Source organism: Panthera uncia, chromosome F2 (assembly GCF_023721935.1).
Source record: "Panthera uncia isolate 11264 chromosome F2, Puncia_PCG_1.0, whole genome shotgun sequence".
NCBI classification, from domain to species: Eukaryota; Metazoa; Chordata; class Mammalia; order Carnivora; family Felidae; genus Panthera; species Panthera uncia.
In genome coordinates this window covers 37,356,919-37,381,591 of record NC_064812.1, presented here as the reverse complement: position 1 = coordinate 37,381,591, position 24,673 = coordinate 37,356,919, and the positions used below count along the sequence as shown (strand labels likewise).

At 37.7% G+C, this 24,673-nt stretch overlaps 1 protein-coding gene across 4 annotated transcripts in view; it reads left to right on the top strand.

The window, feature by feature from the left end:
• The window catches only part of VPS13B (vacuolar protein sorting 13 homolog B), an 805,502-nt gene that overhangs the window by 572,789 nt on the left and 208,040 nt on the right, over nucleotides 1-24,673 (top strand). For 3 of the 4 annotated variants that reach the window (XM_049633567.1, XM_049633568.1, XM_049633569.1), the window contains exon 34: nucleotides 21,616-22,303. In XM_049633567.1, coding sequence (XP_049489524.1) covers nucleotides 21,616-22,303 — 688 coding nt within the window. Of the gene's footprint in view, nucleotides 1-395; nucleotides 991-21,615; nucleotides 22,304-24,673 lie in introns of those variants that run through there. The other variant, XM_049633570.1, reaches the window with a different exon arrangement.

The window sequence follows — 24,673 nt, the reverse complement described above, 5'->3', positions numbered from 1 at the left end:
GTAAGAATATTCCTTCCCCTTCGGAAGAGTGGCATTGTCCTAAGGAATGCTGTCTTCACTGGGAAAGAGTATGTGCACACGTGTAGTTGGAAAATAGAATATAGGGCCCTGCCCCATGGTTAAGTCAGTAACCGATGAAGACAGACTGCTTTATCCACAGCAGTTCTTGAGAATATTTGTCTATGACCTCAACCTCAATTTGTACTTGTTTATAAAAGAATAAAAAGAACAGTGACAGAGAGACACAAATAAAGACAAAGAACTCTTTTCCTTTTTTTGTTAGTTGGCGAGAATTCTCAAAAACTTCTTTTTTCACACCAATCTCACTACAACTGTGTCTCTTCAATCCGCGGTTTGTATTTTCTTTATTTCACTTTTTTTACTTTATCCCTGAGGCCAGGACCACAGAGAATATTCAAAAAGATGGGACTGGAAGGAAGCTGGATAGAATCTACAGAAAATCCCATTTCAGCCCAGAGCTCTTGGTATGTGACCATATAATTTATCATCTGAACCGGAAAATTTGAGAAATAATAGTGCACACTATTGATAAATAAAACAACAGGTGTGAATAAAAGGACTGGCTTGGGCCATCCCAGATATTGTGGTCATTTGAATGAAGGGATGGGTAGGAAGCTTCTACTGCCTTAGCCCCAAACTCTACTTTCTCTAAGGTTTCTATAAAATGTCAAGGGGAGATAGAAAAGCAATAGAGAAAATCAGCAGAACCAAAATTCAGTTCTTTGAAAAGATCAGCAAAGGTGACAAACTCTTAGCTGGACTTAGCAATAAAAAGAAGACTCAGATTACTAAAATCTGAAATAAAAGAGGGGATGTGAATATTGACTTTATAGAAATTAAAAGAATAAGCACCATGTACAAAATTAACATAAAATGGATCTGGACCTACATGTAAGAGCTAAAACTATGCAACTTAACCCAATTACAAAAAATGGGGTAAGGATCTGAATAAACATTCTCCAAAGAAGGTATTCATATGGCCAATAGGTGCATGAAGAAACTATCAATATCATCAGCCATCAGGGAAATGGAAATCAGCACCACTTATGAGATACCACCTCACACCCACTAAGATGTCTGTAATCATAAAGACAGATAATAACCAGTGTTGCTAAAGATGTGGAGAAATTGTAACCTTCATACACTTGGTAAAAATGTAAAATGTTGCAGCTGTTTTAGAAAAAGGTCTGGCAGTTCCTCAAAAGATTAAACATAGAGTTATATATATATAGTTCTACTCTCTCTCTCTATATATATATATACAGTTCTATATATATATATATATACATATATATATGTATATATACATATATATACATATATATACGTGTGTGTGTATATATATATATATACACACACATGTATATGTATATATACAGTTCTACTCTTACGTATGTAATGAAAAGAAGTAAAAACATCCGCCCACACAAAAACTGGTACCTGACTATGTATAGCAGCACTATTCATAATAACAAAAAGTAGAAGCAACCCAAGTGTCCCACAACTAATGAATGAATAAATAAAATGTAACGTATCCATAAAATGGAATATTACTCAGCCGTAAAAAGGAATGCTACAACGTGGATGAACTTTACACCGTGCGAAGTGAAAGATTCCAGACACAAAAGACCATGTACTATATGATTTCATTTACATGACATGTGTAGAATAGGCCTATCTATAGAGACAGAAAGTAAAACAGTGGCTGCTAAGGACTGGCAGGGAGGGAGAAAAATGAGGTAAGAAAGTGATTGTTAATGGATATGGCATTTTGTTTGGGACTGACAAATGTTGCAAAATTGACTATGGTTATGTTTACACAATCCTGTAAATATACCAAAGCCCAAATGTCCATCAACAGATAAATGGGTAAAGAATATATATATACATATACGTATGTATACGCGTGTGTATATGTATGCATATATACACACACACACATATATATATGCGTGTATATGTCCATACAATGGAACATTACTCAGCCATAACAAATCATGGAATCTTGGCATTTGCAATGATGTAGATGGAGCTAGAGAATATTATGCTAAGTGAAATATGCCAGAGAAAGGCAAAAAGCACATGATTTCACTCATATGTGGAATTTAAGCAACAAACAAACATGGGGGAGTAGGGGGAGGAAAACCAGGAAACAGACTCTTAACTCTGTAGAACAACCTGAAGGTAACCAGAGGGAGGTGGGCTGGGGGATGGGTTAAACAGGTGATGGTATTAAAGAGGACACTTGGGAGGAGCACTAGGCGTTTATATGGAAGTGTTGAATTACTCTATACTTGGAACTAATATTATACTGTGTTAACTAACTGGAATTTAAATGAAAACTTGGAAGAAAAACATTGATTTGTATACTTTAAATAGATGAATTGTTTGGCATGTGAATTATTATCTCTGTAAAGCATATATTTAAAAACTATATCAATCATTCTTTTGTGGTTCCATACAAATTTTAGGATTATTCTAGTTCTGTGAAAAATGCTATTGATATTTTTTTAATTAAAAAATTTAATCTTTATTTTTGAGAGAGAGAGAGAGAGAGAGAGAGAGAGCGCAAGCAGGGGAGGAACAGAGATAGAAGGAGACAGAATCTGAAGCAGGCTCCAGGCTTCGAGCTGTCAGCACAGAGACTGATGCAGGGCTCGAACTCATGAACCATGAGATCATGACCTGAACCAAAGTCAGACGCTTAACCAGCTGAGCCACCCAGACACCCCAATGCTGTTGATATTTTGATAGGGATTGCATTAAATGTGTAGATTGCTTTGGGTAGTATAGACACTTTAACAATATTTGTTCTTCCAATCCAAATATTGTTTCTTAATTTCTCTTTCTGCTGCTTCATTATTCGTGTATATTAATGCAACAGATTTCTGCACCTTGACTTTGTATCATGAGACCTTACTAAATTCATCAGACGTTCTAGTGTTTTGGTTGAATCTTTCAGGTTTTCTATATATATTGTCATCTGCAAAAAGAATTTATACATTTCTGATATGGATGCCTTTTATTTTTCAGTCTTTCATCAGTCTGATAGCTGTGGCTAGGGCTTCTAGTGCTGCATTAAATAACAGGGGGGAGAGCGGACATCCCTTTCTTGTTCCGGACATAGAGAGAAAGCTCTCAGTTTTTCCCCATGTAGGATAATATTTGCTCTGGGTTTTTCATATATGGTCTTTATTATGTTCAGTATGTTCCCTCTAACCTACTTTGTTGAGAGCTTTTATCATGAATGAATGTTATACTTTATCAGATGCTTTTTTTTGCATCTGTTGAAATGATTGAATCTTTTGTTGTGATGCATCATGTTGCTTAATTTGCAAATATTGAACCACCCTTGCAACCCAGGAATAAATCCCACTGATGATGGAATTTGTATAGACCCACAAAAGACCCTAAATAGCCAAAGCAACCTTGAAAATGAAAAGCAAAGCTGGAGGCATGACAATTCTAGATTTCAGATTATAATATTCACAATTCCAGATTACCATATTGTAAAGTTGTAGGAATCAAAACAGAATGGTACTGACACAAAAATAGACAAAAAGACCAGTGGAACAGAATAGACAACCCAGAAATTAGCCCACAATTATATGGTGTATTAATCTTCAACAAAACAGGAAAGACTATTCACTGGGGTAAAGGCAGTCTCTTCAACAAGGAGTGTTGGGAAAAGTGGACAGCAACATGCAAAAGAATAAAGCTAAACCACTTTCTTACACCATACACAAAAATAAATTCAAAATGTATGAAAGACTTAAATGTGAGACCTGAAACCATAGAGAGTCTAGAGAATAACACAGGCAGTAACTTCTTTGACATCAGCCATAGCAGCTTCCTTCTATATATGTCTCCTGAGGCAAGGGAAACAAAAGCAAAAATAAACTATTGGGACTTGATCAAAATAAAAAGCTTCTTCCACACAGCAAAGGAAACAATCACCAAAACTAAAAGGCAACCTACAGAATGGGAGAAGATATCTGCAAATGACATATCTGATAAAGGGACTAGTATCCCAAATATTTAAAAACTTCTACAACTCAACACACAAAAAATGCATAACCTAATTAAAAACTGGGCAGAAGACACGAACAGACATTTCTTTCCAAAGAAGACATATTGAGACATGTGCCAACAGACACATGAAAAAATACTCAGCATCACTCAGCATCACTCAGCATCAGGGAAATACAAATGAAAACTACCATGAGATATTACCTCACACCTATCAGAATGGCTAAAATCAACAACACAAGAAACAACAGGCATTGGTGAGGATGTGGAGCAAGGGGAATCCTAACCCTCTTGCGTGGTTGGTGGGATGCAAACTGGTGCGGCCACTCTGGAAAACAGTATGGAGGACCCTCAAAAAGTTAAAAATAGAACTACCCTATAATCCAGCAATTGCACTACTAGGTACTTACCCAAAGAATACAAAAATACTAATTCAGAGGGGTACACGCATGCCAGTGTTAATAGCATTATCTGCAATAGTCAAATTATGAAAACAGACCAAGTGTCCATCGACTGATGAATGGATAAAGATGTGACATATGGCCAATGGAATATTAGCCATAAAAAAGGAATGAAATCTTGCCATTTTCAACAACATGGACAGAGATAGAGAATATTATGCTAAGCGAAATACGTCAGAGAAAGACAAATACCATATGATCTTGCTCAGAAGTTGAATTTGAGAAACAAAACAAAGGCAAAAGAGAGAGAGGCAAACCAAGAAATAGACTCTTAACTATAGAAAACAAACTGATGGTTACCAGAATGGAGGTGAGTGGGGAGATGGATGAAGTAAGTGATGGGGATTAAGGAGTGTACTTGCTGTGATGAGTGGCCTGTCACACTCATGATACAACCATCCTAGGGTAACTTTGCTTTTATCTGTTTTCCATATTGTGCATACTGACTACCTGTCCCTACCCACTACCCCATCACCCCACAAGAGTTTCTTTGAAAAAAGAGTACTATGACTATAAAGTAGTTTGAAAATCTCTGGAAACAATGAGCTCCAGAACCTCTTCCAGCTCTCAGAAGCATGACTCAGATGCACTGAACTGAGAATTTGAATTTGGCCTAGATTACCCTATTTTAACTCAATGTCGACAAAAGGAGAGCTGTGAACAAAGACAGTTTTTTCCCACATAGCTGCACACAGGTGTGACTTAGTGGAAACAGTGGAACTCAGCCAGCTCTTCAGTTCCCTAGTGCAGTGCTCTATCTCCAAGCTCTGCTTCCTGTTCTTGAATTCAGTGACTGCTAAAATAGACACACCTGGTCCCAGCACCTTGCAAATGGATTTTTCCTTTCAGCATTTCAAAATACATTCATATATTGATGAAGGCTTTCTCTGGGAAGCCATGTGTCTGAAATCAGTAATAAAAGCCTTGCTGGTCCCTAAGGTACTCATAATGGTATGTGTTGCTTCATTCCTCCACTCTTTTGTCCTACTTCTTTTTCCTTATTTTTTCATTCATTCATTCATTTACAAAGTGTATATTTGTAGAGCATGTACTGAATGCTTAACACTTGATATGTAATAGTGAGCAAAATTGACTTGTCCCTGTAATTATGGATCTTGCCATCTAGTTAGGGAGACATGTTAACAACAGCAACAAGATTTACAAAATTTTTAAACTGTGGTAAGAGCTATGAAAGAAACAAATAAAGGTCCTCAATAGAGACTGTGTAGATTATGATTTTATAAGTTTATTTTATTTATTTTGAGAGAGAAAGAGAGAGAGAGAGAGAGAGAAGGGCAGAGAAAGAGGAAGAGAGAATCCCAAGCAGCCTCTGTGCTGTCAGAGCAGAGCCCAACACAGGACTCGATCCCACGACCATGAGATCATGACCTAAGCCGAAATCAAGTGTCAGATGCTCAACCGACTGAGCCACTGAGGTGCCCCTGTAGATTATGGTTTTACAATGAGCCCTGTGTTCAAATATCAGCTACACCACTTAACACATGTATGTTTAATTTTGTGTGATTTTGCACAAGTTATCTGGGCCCCAGTTTCCTTATCTTTTTTTATTTTTAAATTTAAAAAAAAATTTTTAATGTTTATTTTTTTAGAGAAAGAGAAAGGGAGACAGAGAATCCCAATCAGGCTCTGTGCTATCATTGCAGAGCCCAGTGGAAGCTCAGACCCACTAACCATGAGATCATGACCTGAACCGAAATCAAGAATCAAATGCTTAACTGACTGAGCTACCCAGGCACCCCGATTTTTTTTTATTTTTAGAGCATGCAAGTGGGGAGAGGGATGGGGGGAGAGAGAGCGAGCGAGAAAGAGAAGCTCAAAGGGTCCACGCTCAACACAGAGCCCAACGCAGGGCTCCATTTCACAACCGTGAGTGAGATCATGACCTGAGCTGAAATCAAGAGTTGGATGCTCAACCTACCGAGCCACCTAGGCGTCCCCTCAGTTTCTTTATCTTAAAATGGGGATAATAATAGTACCTACTTTACAGAGTTGTTCTGAGGATTAAATGAATTGATATAGAAAAGTGTCTAACGTATATTAAGTGCACATAGAAAAGTGCACCTTCTAAGCAGGCAGTAAATGCTATCTGTGCATTGTTATTGCTTTAGAGAATATCAGGGAATCAACTAGTTAGGTTATCAGTGTTGCCATCTTAATCACCAGCATCGTGGTCATCCAGTATATGTATCTCACCTTGTATGCATATTTTGTGCACAGGATTTACAAAAATGAGCATAACATGTTTCTGGACTCAAGAATCTTACAATCTAGTTAGTAGATAGAAGGGAAGGCTTAAAAGAAAATAGCAGTAGAAGGTAGTATATGCTAAGTACCAGATAAATGATAAAGACAGTATGTCCTACAGGACTGTAAGAGAGAGAGGAGTTATTTTGGGCTCATAAAGGGAAGGCTTCATAGGGGAAATGCCCATTATGCTATGATTACTTAATTTCACATCCCCATCTTGGTCATCTGGCCAATTGCTTTCTCAATGGTGGTGCTACCTGCAGTCTCTTTGCCCTCCAATCTCTACTCCCAGTGCACATTTTGATTACATTTATTTTTCCCAAGCACTGTTTGTCCTTTATTTGCTTAGAAAGTTTAGTTTTCCACTGTATATAGCAGTGTTTCTCAAATATTAGTGTGCATAAATATTACTGGAAGTTTGTTATAAGTTCAGCTCACCAGGTGTCACCTTCAGGTAACATGCTTTTTGGCATGAGGCCGGAGAGTCTCTGTTTTAACAGGTGCCCTAGGTTATTCTGATTCAGGTGGCCAAAAGGCTATAGTTTAAGGAAGACTGGCATAAAACTAAGAATTCAGTTTCCTTAACTGCCACCTAGAATCTTGCTTTTCCTGCCTTTCCAGCCTCATCTTCCGCCCTTCCCATCAATACCTCTCTTGTTTGAGCCAGATGGGGTGTTTCCTTTGCCATACACTTACCCACTCTCTTTTCTGTCTTTTGTCCCTTTTTTATTTTTTTTAATTTTTTTTCACTATTAATATATGAAATTTATTGTCAAATTGGTTTCCATACAACACCCAGTGCTCATCCCAAAAGGTGCCCTCCTCAATACCCATCACCCACCCTCCCCTCCCTCCCACCCCCCATCAACCCTCAGTTCTGTTTTTCACAGTCTCTTATGTTTAGGCTCTCTCCCACTCTAACCTCTTTTTTTTTTTCCTTCCCCTCCCCCATGGGTTTCTGTTAAGTTTCTCAGGATCGACATAAGAGTGAAACCATATGGTATCTGTCTTTCTCTGTATGGCTTATTTCACTTAGCATCACACTCTCCAGTTCCATCCACGTTGCTACAAAAGGCCATGTTTCATTCTTTCTCATTGCCACGTAGTATTCCATTGTGTATATAAACCACAATTTCTTTATCCACTCATCAGTTGATGGACATTTAGGCTCTTTCCATAATTTGGCTATTGTTGAGAGTGCTGCTATAAACATTGGGGTACAAGTGCCCCTATGCATCAGTACTCCTGTATCCCTTGGGTAAATTCCTAGCAGTGCTATTGCTGGGTCATAGGGTAGGTCTATTTTTAATTTTCTGAGGAACCTCCACACTGCTTTCCAGAGCGGCTACACCAATTTGCATTCCCACCAACAGTGCAAGAGGGTTCCCGTTTCTCCACATCCTCTCCAGCATCTATAGTCTCCTGATTTGTTCATTTTGGCCACTCTGACTGGCGTGAGGTGATATCTGAGTGTGGTCAAAATGTCAATACTACCCAAAGCTATCTACACATTCAATGCAATCCCAATCAAAATTGCACCAGCATTCTTCTCGAAACTAGAACAAGCCATCCTAAAATTTATATGGAACCACAAAAGGCCCCGAATAGCCAAAGTAATTTTGAAGAAGAAGACCAAAGCAGGAGACATCACAATCCCAGACTTTAGCCTCTACTACAAAGCTGTCATCATCAAGACAGCATGGTATTGGCATAAAAACAGACACATAGACCAATGGAATAGAATAGAAACCCCAGAACTAGACCCACAAACGTATGGCCAACTCATCTTTGACAAAGCAGGAAAGAACATCCAGTGGAAAAAAAGACAGTCTCTTTAACAAATGGTGCTGGGAGAAGTGGACAGCAACATGCACAAGGTTGAAACTAGACCACTTTCTCACACCATTCACAAAAATAAACTCAAAATGGATAAAGGACCTGAATGTGAAACAGGAAACCATCAAAACCCTAGAGGAGAAAGCAGGAAAAGACCTCTCTGACCTCAGCCGTAGCAATCTCTTACTCGACACATCCCCAAAGGCAAGGGAATTAAAAGCAAAAGCGAATTACTGGGACCTTATGAAGATAAAAAGCTTCTGCACAGCAAAGGAAACAACCAACAAAACTAAAAGGCAACCAACGGAATGGGAAAAGATATTTGCAAATGACATATCGGACAAAGGGCTAGTATCCAAAATCTATAAAGAGCTCACCAAACTCCACACCCGAAAAACAAATAACCCAGTGAAGAAATGGGCAGAAAACATGAATAGACACTTCTCTAAAGAAGACATCCGGATGGCCAACAGGCCCATGAAAAGATGTTCAACGTGGCTCCTTATCAGGGAAATGTCCCTTTTTTATTTATGTGGTTCCTTCAGCCTCAGTGCTCTTACTGCCATTTGAACAAGTCCAAATCCTGGTTTCTTTCAGTCTTGGAACAGACGTGTTCTAAAAGCATCTTTAGTAAAGTATCTCTAACCTAGAAGGCAGGCTCCAATTTAACTGATCCTTGTGTCTCCTTTTTCACCCAGGGACCTAAATAAGCACTTTGCAAATTATTCACTTCAGGTTTTTTTTTTCTTAATTCATACATTAAATATTTATGGAATGCCTACTGTGTACCAACCACTATTTTGGGTGTTGGTGATAAAGTAGAATTATAGACGCTCAAAAAGTCTGTTTTCAATAACCTTACATTCTAGTGGGACAAGTGTTTGTAAGTAAATATTTAAACTGTTTTGAGAAGAGTAATCTGGCAGTACTATATGGGATAGGTTAGGAAAGAGAAAGACCAGTGAAAGAAACTAATTAAGGAACTCAGGTAATTAGCCAGTGGGGAAACTGGGAAGGGCCAGTAAGAATAAAAAATACAAAGGAAAAACAACAAGAGTAATTACTGAAATGAAGGAATGACCAGCAGTACTTGGTAGGGAACCGAAAGGTGTATTTAATATTTGAACTTTGGGAAGGAACAAAAAAGAAGTTAACTTATAAAGGTGATATTTTAGGGAAAAGGTAGTTTAGAATGATATGGTAATGTTTTATTTATTTATTTCAATTTTATTTTTTGCCAATCTATTTATTTAAGCTATCTCCTGCCATAAGCAAAGGAATGGAATATCAATATACTGGTGAACAGTTGAAACAAGTAAGGAAAGATGTGGAGAAACAGGAACCCTCTTGCACTGCTGGTGGGAATGTAAACTGGTGCAGCCACTCTGGAAAACAGTGTGGAGGTTCCTCAGAAAATTAAAAATACATCTGCCCTATGACCCAGCAATAGCACTGCTAGGAACTTACCCAAGGGATACAGTACTGATGCATAGGGGCACTTGTACCCCAATGTTTATAGCAGCACTCTCAACAATAGCCAAACTATGAAAAGAGCCTAAATGTCCATCAACTGATGAATGGATACAGAAATTGTGGTTTATATACACAATGGAATACTATGTGGCAATGAGAAAGAATGAAATATGGCCTTTTGTAGCAACGTGGATGGAACTGGAGAGTGTGATGCTAAGTGAAATAAGCCATACAGAGAAAGACAGATACCATATGGTTTCACTCTTATGTCGATCCTGAGAAACTTAACAGAAACCCATGGGGGAGGGGAAGGAAAAAAAAAAAAAAAGAGGTTAGAGTGGGAGAGAGCCAAAGCATAAGAGACTGTTAAAAACTGAGAACAAACTGAGGGTTGATGGGGGGTGGGAGGGAGGGGAGGGTGGGTGATGGGCATTGAGGAGGGCACCTTTTGGGATGAGCACTGGGTGTTGTATGGAAATCAAGTTGACAATAAATTTCATATATTGAAAAAAAAAAAAAAAAGAAAATGACAAAGGGGGAAAAAAAAAAGAAGGAAGGTGAGCTTAAGGTCCCATATACTTTTCTGGTCTATGTGTATAACCATACCAGTGCTGTGGTCCACACTGGGTAGTGGTCCAAGTTCTCTTTATTCATATTCATAGTCAGAAGTGGATTCACGTGAGAGTTCTGGTAGAGAGTATAATTACCATCTTCCCAGGGAAAGGACTTGGACCTGGTATGGAGATGGAGGTAGGTGACAAACTCAGGTCTCTTGTGCTCTCTGTGATGCAAATTCAGGAAGACACTGAGCATGCTCACTCCTATGCCAGGGAGCACTAAGAAGTAGGTGAGGACTTTCCACATGTGAGCTGTGCCCAGGACCATCCTACCAGCCCAGAAACCCAGTACCCAGATGCCACCGCCCTCTTAGACCTAGACCTATGGTGATCTTTTAGATGCATAATGTTTATAATGGGACATACAAGTTGAAATGCTCAAAAGCAGTTAGAAATAGGAAGGTCTTGTAAGAGTCCAGCCCTCTCTCCTTCCTTTCTCCAACTCAACTCACTAATATTCTCAGTCTTAGCTGTTCCAAGGCCAAATTCCTCCCAAAAAATATTCTGCATCTCGTTTTGATTTTCTGGGGATGTGACATGACTCCCACTATTTTGTCCTCCCAAGTGTTTGTGCAGAATGAGGTCTAAGCTCATCCCCAGAAAACCATCTCTAATAATAGCCCTCTCTTGCATGGTTCTCAGCTGACTGGGGTTTGGTTTGCTAGAAGAACTAGGAAGCCATCATAATTAAACTAGAGAGTCCTTTGGGACTTTGGGTATGGTGGTGAGGATCACTGTGGTCATTTATGACTCTTGGGGAAATAGGCAAAGTTTGGAAGATGGATTGTTAAAGCATTAGCATAACACATAGTTTGGGAAGCTACTTGCATTACCTGGAGAATCCTCTTTTTCCGTTCTTGTAATTGCTCAGGCCAAAAAATTCAAATCACTTTTGTCTCCTGTCTTTCTCTCATAATATCCAGCAATCCAGTCCATCAGCAAAAAACAGGTGTGTGTGTGTGTGTGTGTGTTGCGTAACATTTTATGATCTGATTTCCCCACTAGGATGTAAACTCCATGAAGGCAAGGACTTTGTTTCTGCTATATCCCTAGTAGTGTCTGGAACATAGTATATGCTCAGTAAAAATTTGTTGAATGAATAAATGTGAAATACTTTTTACACATTTTGCTTAATAATTTTGACATTTGCTCCATCTTCAAGAAGTTAAGGAAGTATTTTATCACAATAAAATTATTATAGCTAAAGTCCAAACATTAACCGTACTTGACTGAATAACATTACCTTATAAATATCATTAAAAAAATAGAATCTTTATTCTTTAAGTAGTTTAGAGAGATACAAATTTTAAATACTAAGAACACTCCTCTTTAATGATGCTAATTTGGTAAGCTGTTATGAATATGATTTTCTGAAATTTAGTATTAACGAGAGACATTGTGATAAGATCAGTTAGTACTCTTATAGCTGCTATGATTAAAATTTATGAAAAATTTAAAAGCTTTTTGAGAAAGTTTTCTCCTGAGTTTCCAGACTTGCTTCCTACTTTAATGTTTGTAGAGTTGATGCTTGATATTTGGGAGGAGGTAATCTAACATTTTCTTTTTTTAACTTCTAAACTTTTATGCAGACAGTTCCACATGGTCAAGAATATCCTTAAGATATATGTTGGATTACCTTCATTAATATACAGTAAGTTGTTTTCTTAGAACAGCAAATATTACTTAGGACATATAAGGATATGAAAATTAACTGATGGTGTAGGGCCAGCTGACCCCAACTATTGTTAGGAATACAGTATTTACTTGGTTTAGAGAATACTTCAAATTTCTAGGGATTAAAAGGAGAGGTTATGATCAAAGCAGTTTGTGTGGAAGGTCATTTTAGTGATGATTTTTATGGAGTAGCAGCACAGAACAAAGTTCTTCTAATGGAAAAGAAGAATTGGCTGCAGGGCATAAGCAAACGTTTTTCTCTAACATCTTGACCATTTTGCATTTCAAGTCCATTGTCCATTGCATCATTAAGGTATTGATAACATAGGACAAACAGAATCAATATGTAGCTTTAGTTCAGTTTGGATTTGATCTGCTATCATGAAGTTAAAGGGTAGCCAATAAAAGTTAGTAAGTGAACCTCTATTCTATGTCTTGATGGATTTCAATAAAATCAGCTAAGTGGTGGAGACTACTGAGATTCAGGTTTACTTTGAAGAGAATCTACAGTTAACCGAACCAGATTTGTTTAGATTTAATAAATAGAATATATGATAATGAAAATCAGCTCAATATTTTTGTCAACTATTTTCTGTTTGGCAATGAAAACCAGCTATTGGATAAAGTTAATTATGGATATACTTAAACCCTTTTCATTGTTTTTAAGTTGTACTGAAAATGAGGGGAAGATTAGTTTTAAGAGCATGCTCTGGCATCACTTCCATAAACCCTTCATAGTTTCCTTAAAGGACTATATGCGATTTGAAGGATAAAATAATCAAGAGTTTGTATGTATTTTTATCAATAGAAATTTCACCAAGTTCATCTATAATTTTCTTATCAGAACTCTTATCAGGTTCAGAGTTGCAAGGCAAAGGACCACTGGAATAGTTAATAAGCATATTCTACTTCTGCCCTTCTGCAGAAACTACATGCAAACTTTTCTGTGACTCTTACAGAGAATGCATAGGCTCGGTAAACTTTCATCTGCTTCAGGGTCAGGGCTGATTCAATCTTACGGCAAGTTTATGAGAGTGGCTGATGTGATACAGTTGTTTCTAGTAAAATCAGACTAGCTCTAAGGAGCCAATCTAAGTCCGTCTCTGAGTAAAATTCTATGAGAAACAGACTCCAGCTCAGACACAATTGTAAACCCTGATATAATAAGGACTTGCAGCTGATTTAATCCTATTGAAAATCTTTAAGCAGCGATGAGACAAAATGGTTTCCACATTGACATTAGTGGTATGAACCTTGGATTTCATCAGTATGAGAGGTAGTTACCTGGTACACACAGTAGCCACTTTTTAAGAATTAACATCGTGGTCATTTCAAAGCAGGGTGTTTTTTCTAACGTAGAGGCATCTGTTTTGATAAAGATCCAAGTTCCCACAATGTGTTAAGTTTTATTTTTTAAAAACTGAATCATTACAAAAAGCAAACAAGTCAAACCTAAGTTCAGAAGTTAGTATAAATCAACTAGATCTAGTCTCCTTGAACAAAAAGGACCAACCTGTTCTAATTTTATATGTGACAGACATAGAGAGAGAGAGGGAGAGAGAATGAGAACTGTTTCTCAGTTAAGGCCTTGAATGCAAAGTTTCACCTGGGACTAATTTTTTTCATGAATTTAGAAGCTCCTGAAAATAAGTTTATGCTATGAGGTTGTATATGTATAAAAAGGACAGACAGACACAAAAGTCTAAAGGTCAACACTGCAGATAAAATCTCAAGAAGTATGATTTGAACTTATGTGGAGAGGTTGGTGTGTAGACTGTTTTGTTTGGCTTACCATATTGAAACACACTGATAATAACCAAGGTCTTATATAGTCCGTTTGGCACTTAGAACTGGTCCGTTTTTGTACTTTACAACTTTAATTAGAACAATAGACCAAACATGGACTATATAGTAAAACACAACCTTGCCTGGACTATCACCATGCTGCTTTTGTTGCATTTAGCCCTGGTCTTGAAATGTGAATATGTGAACTGACACTTAGCAGGCTGTAGTGGCCTCATACTGTTACTTCAAAGAGCCGGAAAAGTAACTTCAGGAAAGGGAAAACTTGAAACTGTAGTACTCTTTACCATTCTATTTGTTAAGCAGTGATGGGTGTCATTAGTTCTGCTCTTTTGCATAATTACTGCAGTATTGTGAAAACTTTTTTTTGCCATCCAACTGGGAACAATTATATTATGTGGAATCTGGTATAACATTTGGCTTAGAGAAATAAAATCTAAAAAGCCCTTCTTTTCTAACACTGTGTATCTGTAGTACCCAGTGCTTGTTCAAGTTTGGTTTTTAAGTTAAAAATAACATGGATTGGTGACAGTTGAGATGTTTCATAAAGAAGGTAATTTATTCTTTATAATGTTTTAGTTAATTTCATGTGCTTAAATTTTACCTAGCACATCACTGAGCTCTTATGGTAATTCATGCATAAAGTGATAACAAGTTTATTAAGTACAATGCCGACATCACTGAAAATTTGAGACTTAAAGATAAACTTTGTTTTCTTGATTAAATTAATTCATCCAGCAGAAATTAAGTATTGCCAATAGTTACGACAATTTGCTATTTATGTAAAACTTCCAAAGTAGGCTGTTTTGGGGTTAAAAGTATACAACGACCTTCTCCCAGCAGCAGTACCCCACCCCATCCCAAAAACCAAACTTCTAAAAGATGCAGCTAGAAGAGTATGTTTGCAAATGTTTAGACAGTGAGGCACATAATTTTCTCAAGCTTGTAAAAATTCTTCTTTGTAATTCCAGTATGTGAAGCCATTAAAATACTGTAACTGATTTTGTATTGTATTTGATTTTGTGTAAGATCTTTACTTCTTTGAAGACACTACTACATTTTAGCAGGGATAGTAAAATCAGAGTAAATGTCACAGTGATATACAGATAGTGATTGTCACTTTGGTTTTGTGGTTTCACACTTGATTTTTCATAATTTATAAGATGTGAAAAATGATCTTCCGATCGGCAAAAGATATTCTGATGAAGGTTAAAGTATGACTGTCGCGTGGTGGAAATATTACTTCTGCATTGCTGTTACAGAACCATAATTACAATAGGAAGGTGGGAAAATACGTAGATATATCTGTGCTTGGTGTATAGTTAAGAAGGTTTCCTTAAAATGACGAAGCATTGGAATAGATGCTGAATTGCCCTTTTTTTTGGTCATCCATCAGAGCACAAAATGTATTTGTTTGAGATCTTGCTAATTCTCAAGAGGTTGGTTTCTACATATTTTTCTTTAACAATGTAAATGTCCATTTATTTGAAGCATTTTTATTAATGAGGCTGAGTTTTGAATGTGCCCATAAAAACGTTGATATGGCCAAACCAGAAGTTTCAGTCAGTCAAGCTTATCTTTCTGTGCTCCCAAATGCTACTGAAGAACATCTAATTAATGTCATTTGAAATTATTTTAACACATTCTTTGGTATTGTCACATACTCAAGTATGGTTTTAGCCCCTGCTCCTGAGATACTGTGGCTCTCGCCAGACTCCAGGGTGAGCTAGTAAACTTACCTATCTCCATGCATTAAAAGAAGGAATTGGCTCCAGCTCGCCAGCTCCCAGTACAGCTTTCAGCACCTTTCCCTGGGTGGCTAGGGTGTGTGCCACCGCCAGCTGGGAAAGGATGGGAAAATGCGCTGAAATGATCTAAGAAGTAAACTATCAACTTGATGTGTTTTCCTAGCTATCGAAAATCTTCTCGTATTGAAACCCATTGATAGTGAAACCGTAGAATTCCTCTGATTTAAGTACCATCTGGTTGTGCTCAAAGCTTTAAAGCTGTTATCTCCGCATAAAATTTCAGAGTCCTATACTTTTTACTTCACCAAACTATCCATTTTTCAGCCACAAATATTTTTCCAGCTCTTTCAGATTTTATCTAAAAGTATATTTTAACAGTATTTAAATAGTTCTTAAACAATAACAATTTATCTTGATAGATGGCATGGCTGTGTTTTTTCATTTTATTTTAATTAGCCATTGTGGAACCAAATTCCCTTTTGTTTTAGTCTTTTAAATATTGTTTAATTATAGTTATCATGCCAGATATCTTAAAGGTTATTTTACCAATACAGTTTCATTTAACATAACCCATATGGAATCAATAGCCCAGTTTCCTAAAGTGAATGCTTGGAAAATCTTACATTCATATGTTAAGAGTACACATCCTTTCCTCATTAGTTGGAAAGTACAGGGATTTTGGCACGGGTTCTGTGTGGAAGCATTGTGCAGCTTTTATATGGATTTTGTTTTTAGCCTTTGATGACACTGTTTAGAATAGGAAGTATCTAATAAGTAAAGCATTTTGTCTCAAGTGCTGCCAGTGTGTTTAATATATGCCTGGAGGTCTGAAACATTATCTTCTTCACTACAGTAATATGCATTTAATTCTCTGAAAGCAGAAGGTCGAACTTTTAAAAGGGACGCAAAGTACATTTTCAAACAGAATAATTCAAAACACATGGAAGAGGGGACCAGAGTAATGTACAGTTGGTTTTTATGGTTTAATCATGATCATGTTAATGCACACCAGTAGCTAATTAAAGAAAACTTTTATTGTCCATTTTAAATGAGTTAGGTAAAGAGTGGGAGAGCTGATGTAACAGCACTGCCCAGAGATCCATGTTGCTGCTGCATTCACTAACAGCAAGCAGATATTGCTGGTTTTTGACAACTTAAATTATTAGTCCCCTCAGACAATAATAAAGCAAAAGTTATTTTCAGAGTTATTACATGGTGAACTTTTCTCTTTCCACAAAGGAATAGTAAATTGATGCCCAAGTTTAGGGCTTAGCACACATAATTAATTATAAAACTTCTCAAGAGCAGGCCAGATACTCTTTAGTATAATAGATAAATCTGCAGTGAACTGGTGACAAACCAATGGATTTTTAAATATGTCTCAAAAATCATCAGCTTATTTATTTCATTGCTACAAATAGTGTGGAAACTTAGAAAAATGGAGGAAATCTTGGCTTTTAACCCAGTTTTAAGAATTTAGTTTCCTAGTACTGAGAAAGTTGTACTTTTTTTTTTTTTTTTTCCAGTGAGAGTCAGAGTCTTTCATCTCTGGGTCATTGGTTCAAATTCCATTCTGCTCAGTAGTGACTAGAATTAGTTACCGTCTGACTTCTGTTCAGTAACCTGCATGACCCAAGCTGATAGCTGCCATCCTGCCCTTGCTGATTATTTATATCTCAAGATCAGGCTACCTGACATTCACTAGAGCCTAATGTGGCAATCTCAACACGTAATAGGGCTGAACACTAAATATCTTTACCTGCGGGAGGTTTATTTTGTCATGTTAACACTGTTGGGGAACACTTAATTTACTTTAAGGAAGGAGAGACTAGACTTTAAATAACAAATCTGTAAATCAGAAAATGTAATGCTCTATTCATACAAAGTAGTCTCATGTAGTTAACTGTGTTCGCCTTTCCTGACTGAGAGAATAAAAATAGTTGACTTCTGGGTTTGGGTGTTCCACGGAACTCAGCCTAAAGGGATTCTTTATTATTTCTTTATTACGTTGTATACAGATATTTAGTTTGTGATGCCTCAAAACGTGGGCACTAAGTCCTAGACTACTTTTTTCACATATTATTTGAGAATTCCTAGTTGGTAATGGATCTGGTGTATATTTGAAATTTTTATAATAGGGATAACTAAAAGCTTTAAAATTAAGTTATCATTTGGTAATTGCCTTGCTCTTTATTTTACTGAATTTTTATGTTAAATATGCTCCTTTGTTTATTTAGTCAGCACACAATTGTTAAGCTCTACTATGTTACAAGGAATATCGTGTGCTAGGAATACGAATGGCGTTCCCTCTTATCCATTGCCTAATATCTGACTGACCTTACATCTATTGATCAATCCCTTTAAGCCTCAGGTTCCTCAGCTGTGAAACGGGGATAACAGTACTCCTTCAAAGGGTTATAACACTTGGTATAGAAAATGTATGTGTGTGCTAACATTTGGCAAATAACAAACGTACTCAGTGAGTGGTATCTTATTTTTTTTATTTTCAGTGGCTTACATTGAATTGCTCTGAGACAGAACACAGTGTGAGAAGTGCTAAGATAATATTAGTTTGTTACAAAATTGCAAAAGCTGGTAAGACTGGCACCATCTGGTAGGGTTGAGGAAGTCTTCCCAAAGAAGGGGACTTCTTTTTTTTAACTTACCCTTAATTGCATGCTGCTGTGTGTGTTGAACACATTAACTCATTTAGTGCTGCAGCAACTTTGTTGGTTGGATGTGAATGTCCCCAGCGTGAGGTTGAGGACCCAGCAGAGACTGTGAGGATTGCGCAAAGTATGGTCAGCTCACAAGGTAGAGTGCAGATCAGGAAAGAGCCCATGAATATATTGGGAAAGACCTTAAAGAGAACAGTATATGGGGAGGTCTGTGTCCACGTGTTTATATACTAACAATCATGTATTTCTAGTCTGCAGAGCAATTTTTTTCATTTCTTATTCTGTCAGAAACTAACATATCCTCAAACATTTCTGGATCTTCTCTTCAATATGTCAGGCTCTGCACTAATCCCTAGTGATAGATAGAAGCCAAGTGACATGGCTGAGTCCCTCCAACAGTCCTTTACCTGGTAAGAGAGACAGGCATACGGCAGCTGCCCATTATTAGGTGCTTACTGTATACCAGACACTATGCTGACCTCTGTAGGCAAATTAGCTCATTGAATCTTCAAACCCTTTGAGGTCAAATTTAATATCCCTATTTTACAGATGAGGTTATGTAGCCTTAGAGAGGTTTGTACCTTGTCCAGAATCCTACAGTCAGAAGGTATTGGACTTGACCCCACAGCCATCTGCCTGTAAAGCCTATAAATATTTTAACACTATCTAATACTGCCACCACAGAACATTTTAGGAGAAGAAATTGAAGTATGTGTAAAGTGCTAGGATCACCAAGCAGAAAAAGAATGAGAGAATAATTCTCAGACAAGTGTCATTTGTTCTGAGTCTTGATGGATAGCTAAATATTTGCCAGCTACCAGGAGCTCAGAAGGGGCTCTCCAGGCAGGAAAGAGCACCACACAGATAGAATGGTTTAAGAGTACATGGTACCTTCAAAGAACAGGGTTAAGGGGCGCCTGGGTGGCTCAGTCGGTTAAGCGTCCGACTTCAGCTCAGGTCACGATCTCGCAGTCTGTGAGTTCGAGCCCCGCGTCGGGCTCTGGGCTGATGGCTCAGAGCCTGGAGCCTGCTTCTGATTCTGTGTCTCCCTCTCTCTCTGCCCCTCCCCCATTCATGCTCTGTCTCTCTCTGTCTTAAAAATAAATAAACGTTAAAAGAAAATTAAAAAAAAAAACAGGGTTAAGTTGTTTTTGCTTCAGATAGTTCTTGTTGGACTTTGATAACAATATGTCTCCTTCAGCTATTTTAAAATCAACTTGCAAGAAATATTTTTAAAAATCTAATGAAAAAAGTAAAATAAAATTCTAGTGACTCTTACATCACTGTCTTGAATTAGTTAACAGCCTTCAACATTTTCATAAGCAACTCATAATAATTTGTACCATGTGGAAAAATGATACTATATTTATCAATTAAATTAAAGAAGCCTAAGAAATGATAAGCAATACCCAGTACATTGGGGAGTATTTTTCCATTGCTGGTGCTAATATAAATTAATTTAGCCTTTTTGGAAGGGTGTTGACAATATTCAGTAACCGTAAACTTTTTTATACCATTTACCTAGTAATTCCACTTTTAAGAGCCTTTTCTAAGGAAATACTAAGTGTTTTTCCACACATGTTTATTGACAAAAATTAAAAACTGGAATGTTCTGGGGTGCCTGGGTGGCTCAGTCGGTCTAGCCTCTGACTTCGGCTCAGGTCATGATCTCACAGCTCGTGAGTTCGAGCCCCGCATCAGGCTCTGTGCTGACAGCTCAGAGCCTGGAGCCTGCTTTGGATTCTGTGTCTCCCTCTCTCTCTGCCCCTAACCCACTTGCATTCTGTCTCTGTCTCTCTCAAAAATAAATAAACATTAAAAAAAAAATTTTTTTTAACCTGAAATGTTCAATGATATGAAAATGGTTGAACAAATGTTCCTAACACTAAATGAAATATTATGCAGCCTTTTAAAACAGCATTTATGAAGAGTATAATAGCATTTTTAAAAACTGGGATATACTTTGTCTCTATGGTATGATCATAACCATAAGGGGACCGAAGGCAGGGGGCACCTTTGTACAGGTGGAGAAAAAAATACTGAAAGGAAGTACACTAAAATATTACCATTGGTCATGTTTGGTGATAAGTGATAGTCGGGAGGATTTGGGTTTTTCCTCAGATTGTCCATGGCTTCTTTAATGAATCTTGTTACTTGGATAAAAAAGCAAATGAAACATCTAGGTCTCGAGTAGCATCTCACAAACTGATGGTTGGCAGGACCTAAGAAAGGGGAGCAGAGGAGCAAACTAGAGATCTCAGTGCTGTGCTGCCACAGTGATGGGAACTGCCGCTGCCACCAAATTGTCCTTTGTTCTCCACACAGGGAGTGGTGGATGGAAATTTTTGAGAATAAGTAGCCTTTAGTGCACAAAAGAAGAATCCACCTTCAGGGGCTTTACTTACTTGTATTTTGCTTCATCACTTATATATACTCTTGGCTCAAGTCCTATTGTAGAGAAAAAATGAACTTCATTTTTAATAAAATACACTTTATTTTACTTTTCTTTTCCTTCATAATTTAAGACTGCTGACTTTTCCCTCTCTTTCCTCCTATCCAAAAACTTATAAATTAATTCTGTAATGACAAGGGTAAACAGTATAAGCTACTTCTACCTAAAATAGAATTTCAACCGATAGTAATCATGATTTGGAAATACGAGTTTATTACACTACTTGAAAAAAAATCACTGTCAAGAAGACTAATATATTCTTTAAAGAGGCATTTTTAAATCCATACTACTGTTAGTATCAGTCCAGAGACAGGAAGTCTGACTCAAAATATACTCAAAGGTGTATGTTAATAATAGAAATGCACATTTGATGCTTTTTCTCAAGTATTTCCTCGGCATTTTAATATGAATAATTTTTTGAATGGTTACTTGATTTTTAGGATTACTCTGATATAGGTAATACTAGAGCCATTTTAACAACATATTTATATAACGTCCTTTATATAATAACACTTGGGATGTAACTAGTTTAAAATATTTTATTTTTCCTTACAGATCTCTAAGCAAGAACAGAAAAAAATGGAAACGTTTGATGGAAACGTGGCTGAAACCTCATCTCGGTACAGTGGTGCTCAGGATAGTGGAATTGGCAGTGACAGCGTTAAGATCAGAATAGTACAAATAGAGCAGCACAGCGGTACCAGTCAGCATCGCATCGCCCGTCCCTCACGCCAGTCATCAATTGTAAAAAATCTCAATTTTATTCCCTTTGACGTATTTATTACCGCAAGTAGAATCTCACTAATGACCTATTCCTGTACGGCCATACCCAAATCAAAATCCCAAGAACATAAGGATGATGAAAAACCAGGCAAGAGTTCATTAAATCTCCCAGAAGTTGATTCAGATGTTGCTAAGCCCAGCCAGCCATGTATTTCTACCGTAACAGCAGAAGATCTCTTGAGCAGCAGCGTATCTTTTCCTTCGGGGAAGAAAATAGGGGTCATCTCTCTCGAAAGCCTTCATGCATCCACGAGGTCATCTGCTAGACAGGCACTTGGTATAACTATCGTTCGGCAGCCTGGACGAAGAGGAGCCGGTGACTTGCAGCTGGAACCTTTTTTGTACTTTATTGTGTCCCAGCCTTCCTTGCTTCTAAGTTGTCACCACAGAAAGCAGAGAGTGGAAATGTCCATTTTTGACGCTGTGCTTAAAGGGGTAGCCTCTGATTACAAATGTACAGGTAAGAGTCTTCAGCTTTACTGGAGTGCTAATAACTACTACTACTACATAGTGAGTTTTATTCCCAAGGTATCAAGCTTGATCAAACAGAAAACAGCTGGCAGACCAGACGAGACTCCTTTTCTCTGCGGAATATGTAAATATGTAAAGTTCACGTCCCACAGCTGAATCATGTTTAAGTAAATGTTTGAAATGTATCAAGGTTTAGCCCCAGTGTTCTTACCGTGCCTCTGAATATTCATTTCTTTTTTCAAGAGCTGAACGAAACAGGGGTTCTTTCTGGCCTATAGAAATGCTTAAGAATTTCCAGTGATTGGGAAGTAAAGCTTTTTTTCATATTAATGGCCCCTGGGTATGCTTTCCATATTAATGCAGCTGTTCAGGTTGAAAACAAAACAAGAGGAAAAGGGGCTGTTGTAAACAGAAAGTCCATTGGATGAAAGAAAAAAAAAAACCTTAGAAAATGAAGTTTATTGTTTTGGTATTCTTTTGATCTAATCATCTTGCTGTAACAGCATTATATTAAATGTATTTGAGAAAGTTTATGAGTAAGGTAAGATCATTTAAAGATGTTTGTACGTGTATAAGAAACACATTTATTAGTGGTATTTGCCAATTGGCTCTTGTTTCTCCATCCATACCTTTCTTATAACCAGAGAGCATCCTCCTACATTATAATAATTATATTGAACTTCTGAAGCTTGTTGCCTTTTAAGAGTAGGAAGTGATCAGGGGTTTGGATTTAAAACATAATCGCTGATAGTAACAAGGGCTAATGGAAACGGGGTCAGAGTATAGAGACTTTTTCCCTATGTTGAGGTAGAATCGGAGATTTGGCTGTAGAACTGGAAGGGGTAGCTGGCCATCTAAGATTCAGTACTGGAAGAAGGTCCTAGCAAGCTCAGGTATAAATCAGGCATTTTTATTGCTATCAGGTGGTCCCATCTAGCAGATGGAAGCCAGCAGTGAGGCATTTGGAGAATTTGTCCAATCTGGAAGTCAAGCTGGTTTGTTCTTAGCATAAAGGAGAACCATTTTACACAGCAGGCTCCTGGAGAGTAGATGGCAGGTGTGAGGATTAGGATTCATTTCAGGCCAAGGAAGTAGGGTCAGAGGAGCCCTTGGCTCTTGCTCAAGTGTAGTACAAGTCCTCTACTTTGGAAAAGGGTAACTAGCCAGTTGCTAAGGAAGAACAACCTAGGGTTACCTCCTAGACTGCATCCTAGCCTTCTGTCCATTGATGTGCTGCTGGAACTAGCTCAGACTGGCTTGCAAGAGCCAATCGTTAAGTTTTTAGGAACTTTGAAAGATAGTTGTTAAACCACTGGTAGTTTAAATCGGCGATGGTGAGAATATTTAGCCACATAGATGGGCAAATGCTGTCAGTCAGCTCTCCTGCTCTGAAAGCCAGTTTTTAAGCATTTGCCAGTAACCACTACGTCCCTTCCTCAAACACGTTCTCATTTACTGAGTACATAATACAATAGGAAATACAATAGGTCCATCAGGGGCACTGAAGATGGGAATGGTACTGTGATTGATGTCTCATGTGATTCAAGGACTCATGCCTTTATACCTGATACCTGTTTGGGAGTCTGCTTAGCATTGGCCAAAACTATGTGCAGGAATGGGAAAATAAGTCTTAATTCCAAGGCACTCCTTAAGTTCTTTCAGCCATAGTTGCTTATGGGCTGGTAGCTTCAGTGGCCTCTACTACGAAATACTGATACTGAGTTCAGGGAAATTATCAGGGCTCATATCAAAGCTGTGCATTTGAATTATAATCAGTTCTTAGGTTGAAATAATAAAGTATTTTTTGTTTAAAAAACTCCTTGGGGGTGCCTGGCTGGCTTAGTCAGTGGAGCATGTGACTCTGGATCTCAGGGTTGTGAGTTTGAGCCCTATGCCGGGTTTAGAGATTGCTTAAAAATAAAATCTTAAAAATAATGTTAAGAATTTAAAAAAAAAATTAAAAATCCTTGTATGTAGACCAACATGGAACCCAAATTCTGTAGATGAAGCTTAGAGTGAAGATGACGGGCCAGTTCACTACAGGGGGGTCCTATGTGGGAGGAAAAAGGTTTACATACCTTCTAAGGAGCATCCTTTGCATAATATTCTTGTAGATGCCTTTCTTTACACAAAATGTGTCTACTTGGACATTTACATTACCCCAAAAAAGAATTATCAATATAAATTATCACATTTCTTAAAAATGAATTTTATCATGGGGCGCCTGGGTGGCTCAGTCAGTTAAGCATCTGACTTCAGCTCAAGTCATGATCTCACAGCCCATGAGTTCGAGCCCTGCGTTGGGCTCTGTGCTGACAGCTCGGAACCTGGAGCCTGCTTCAGATTCTGTGTCTCCCTG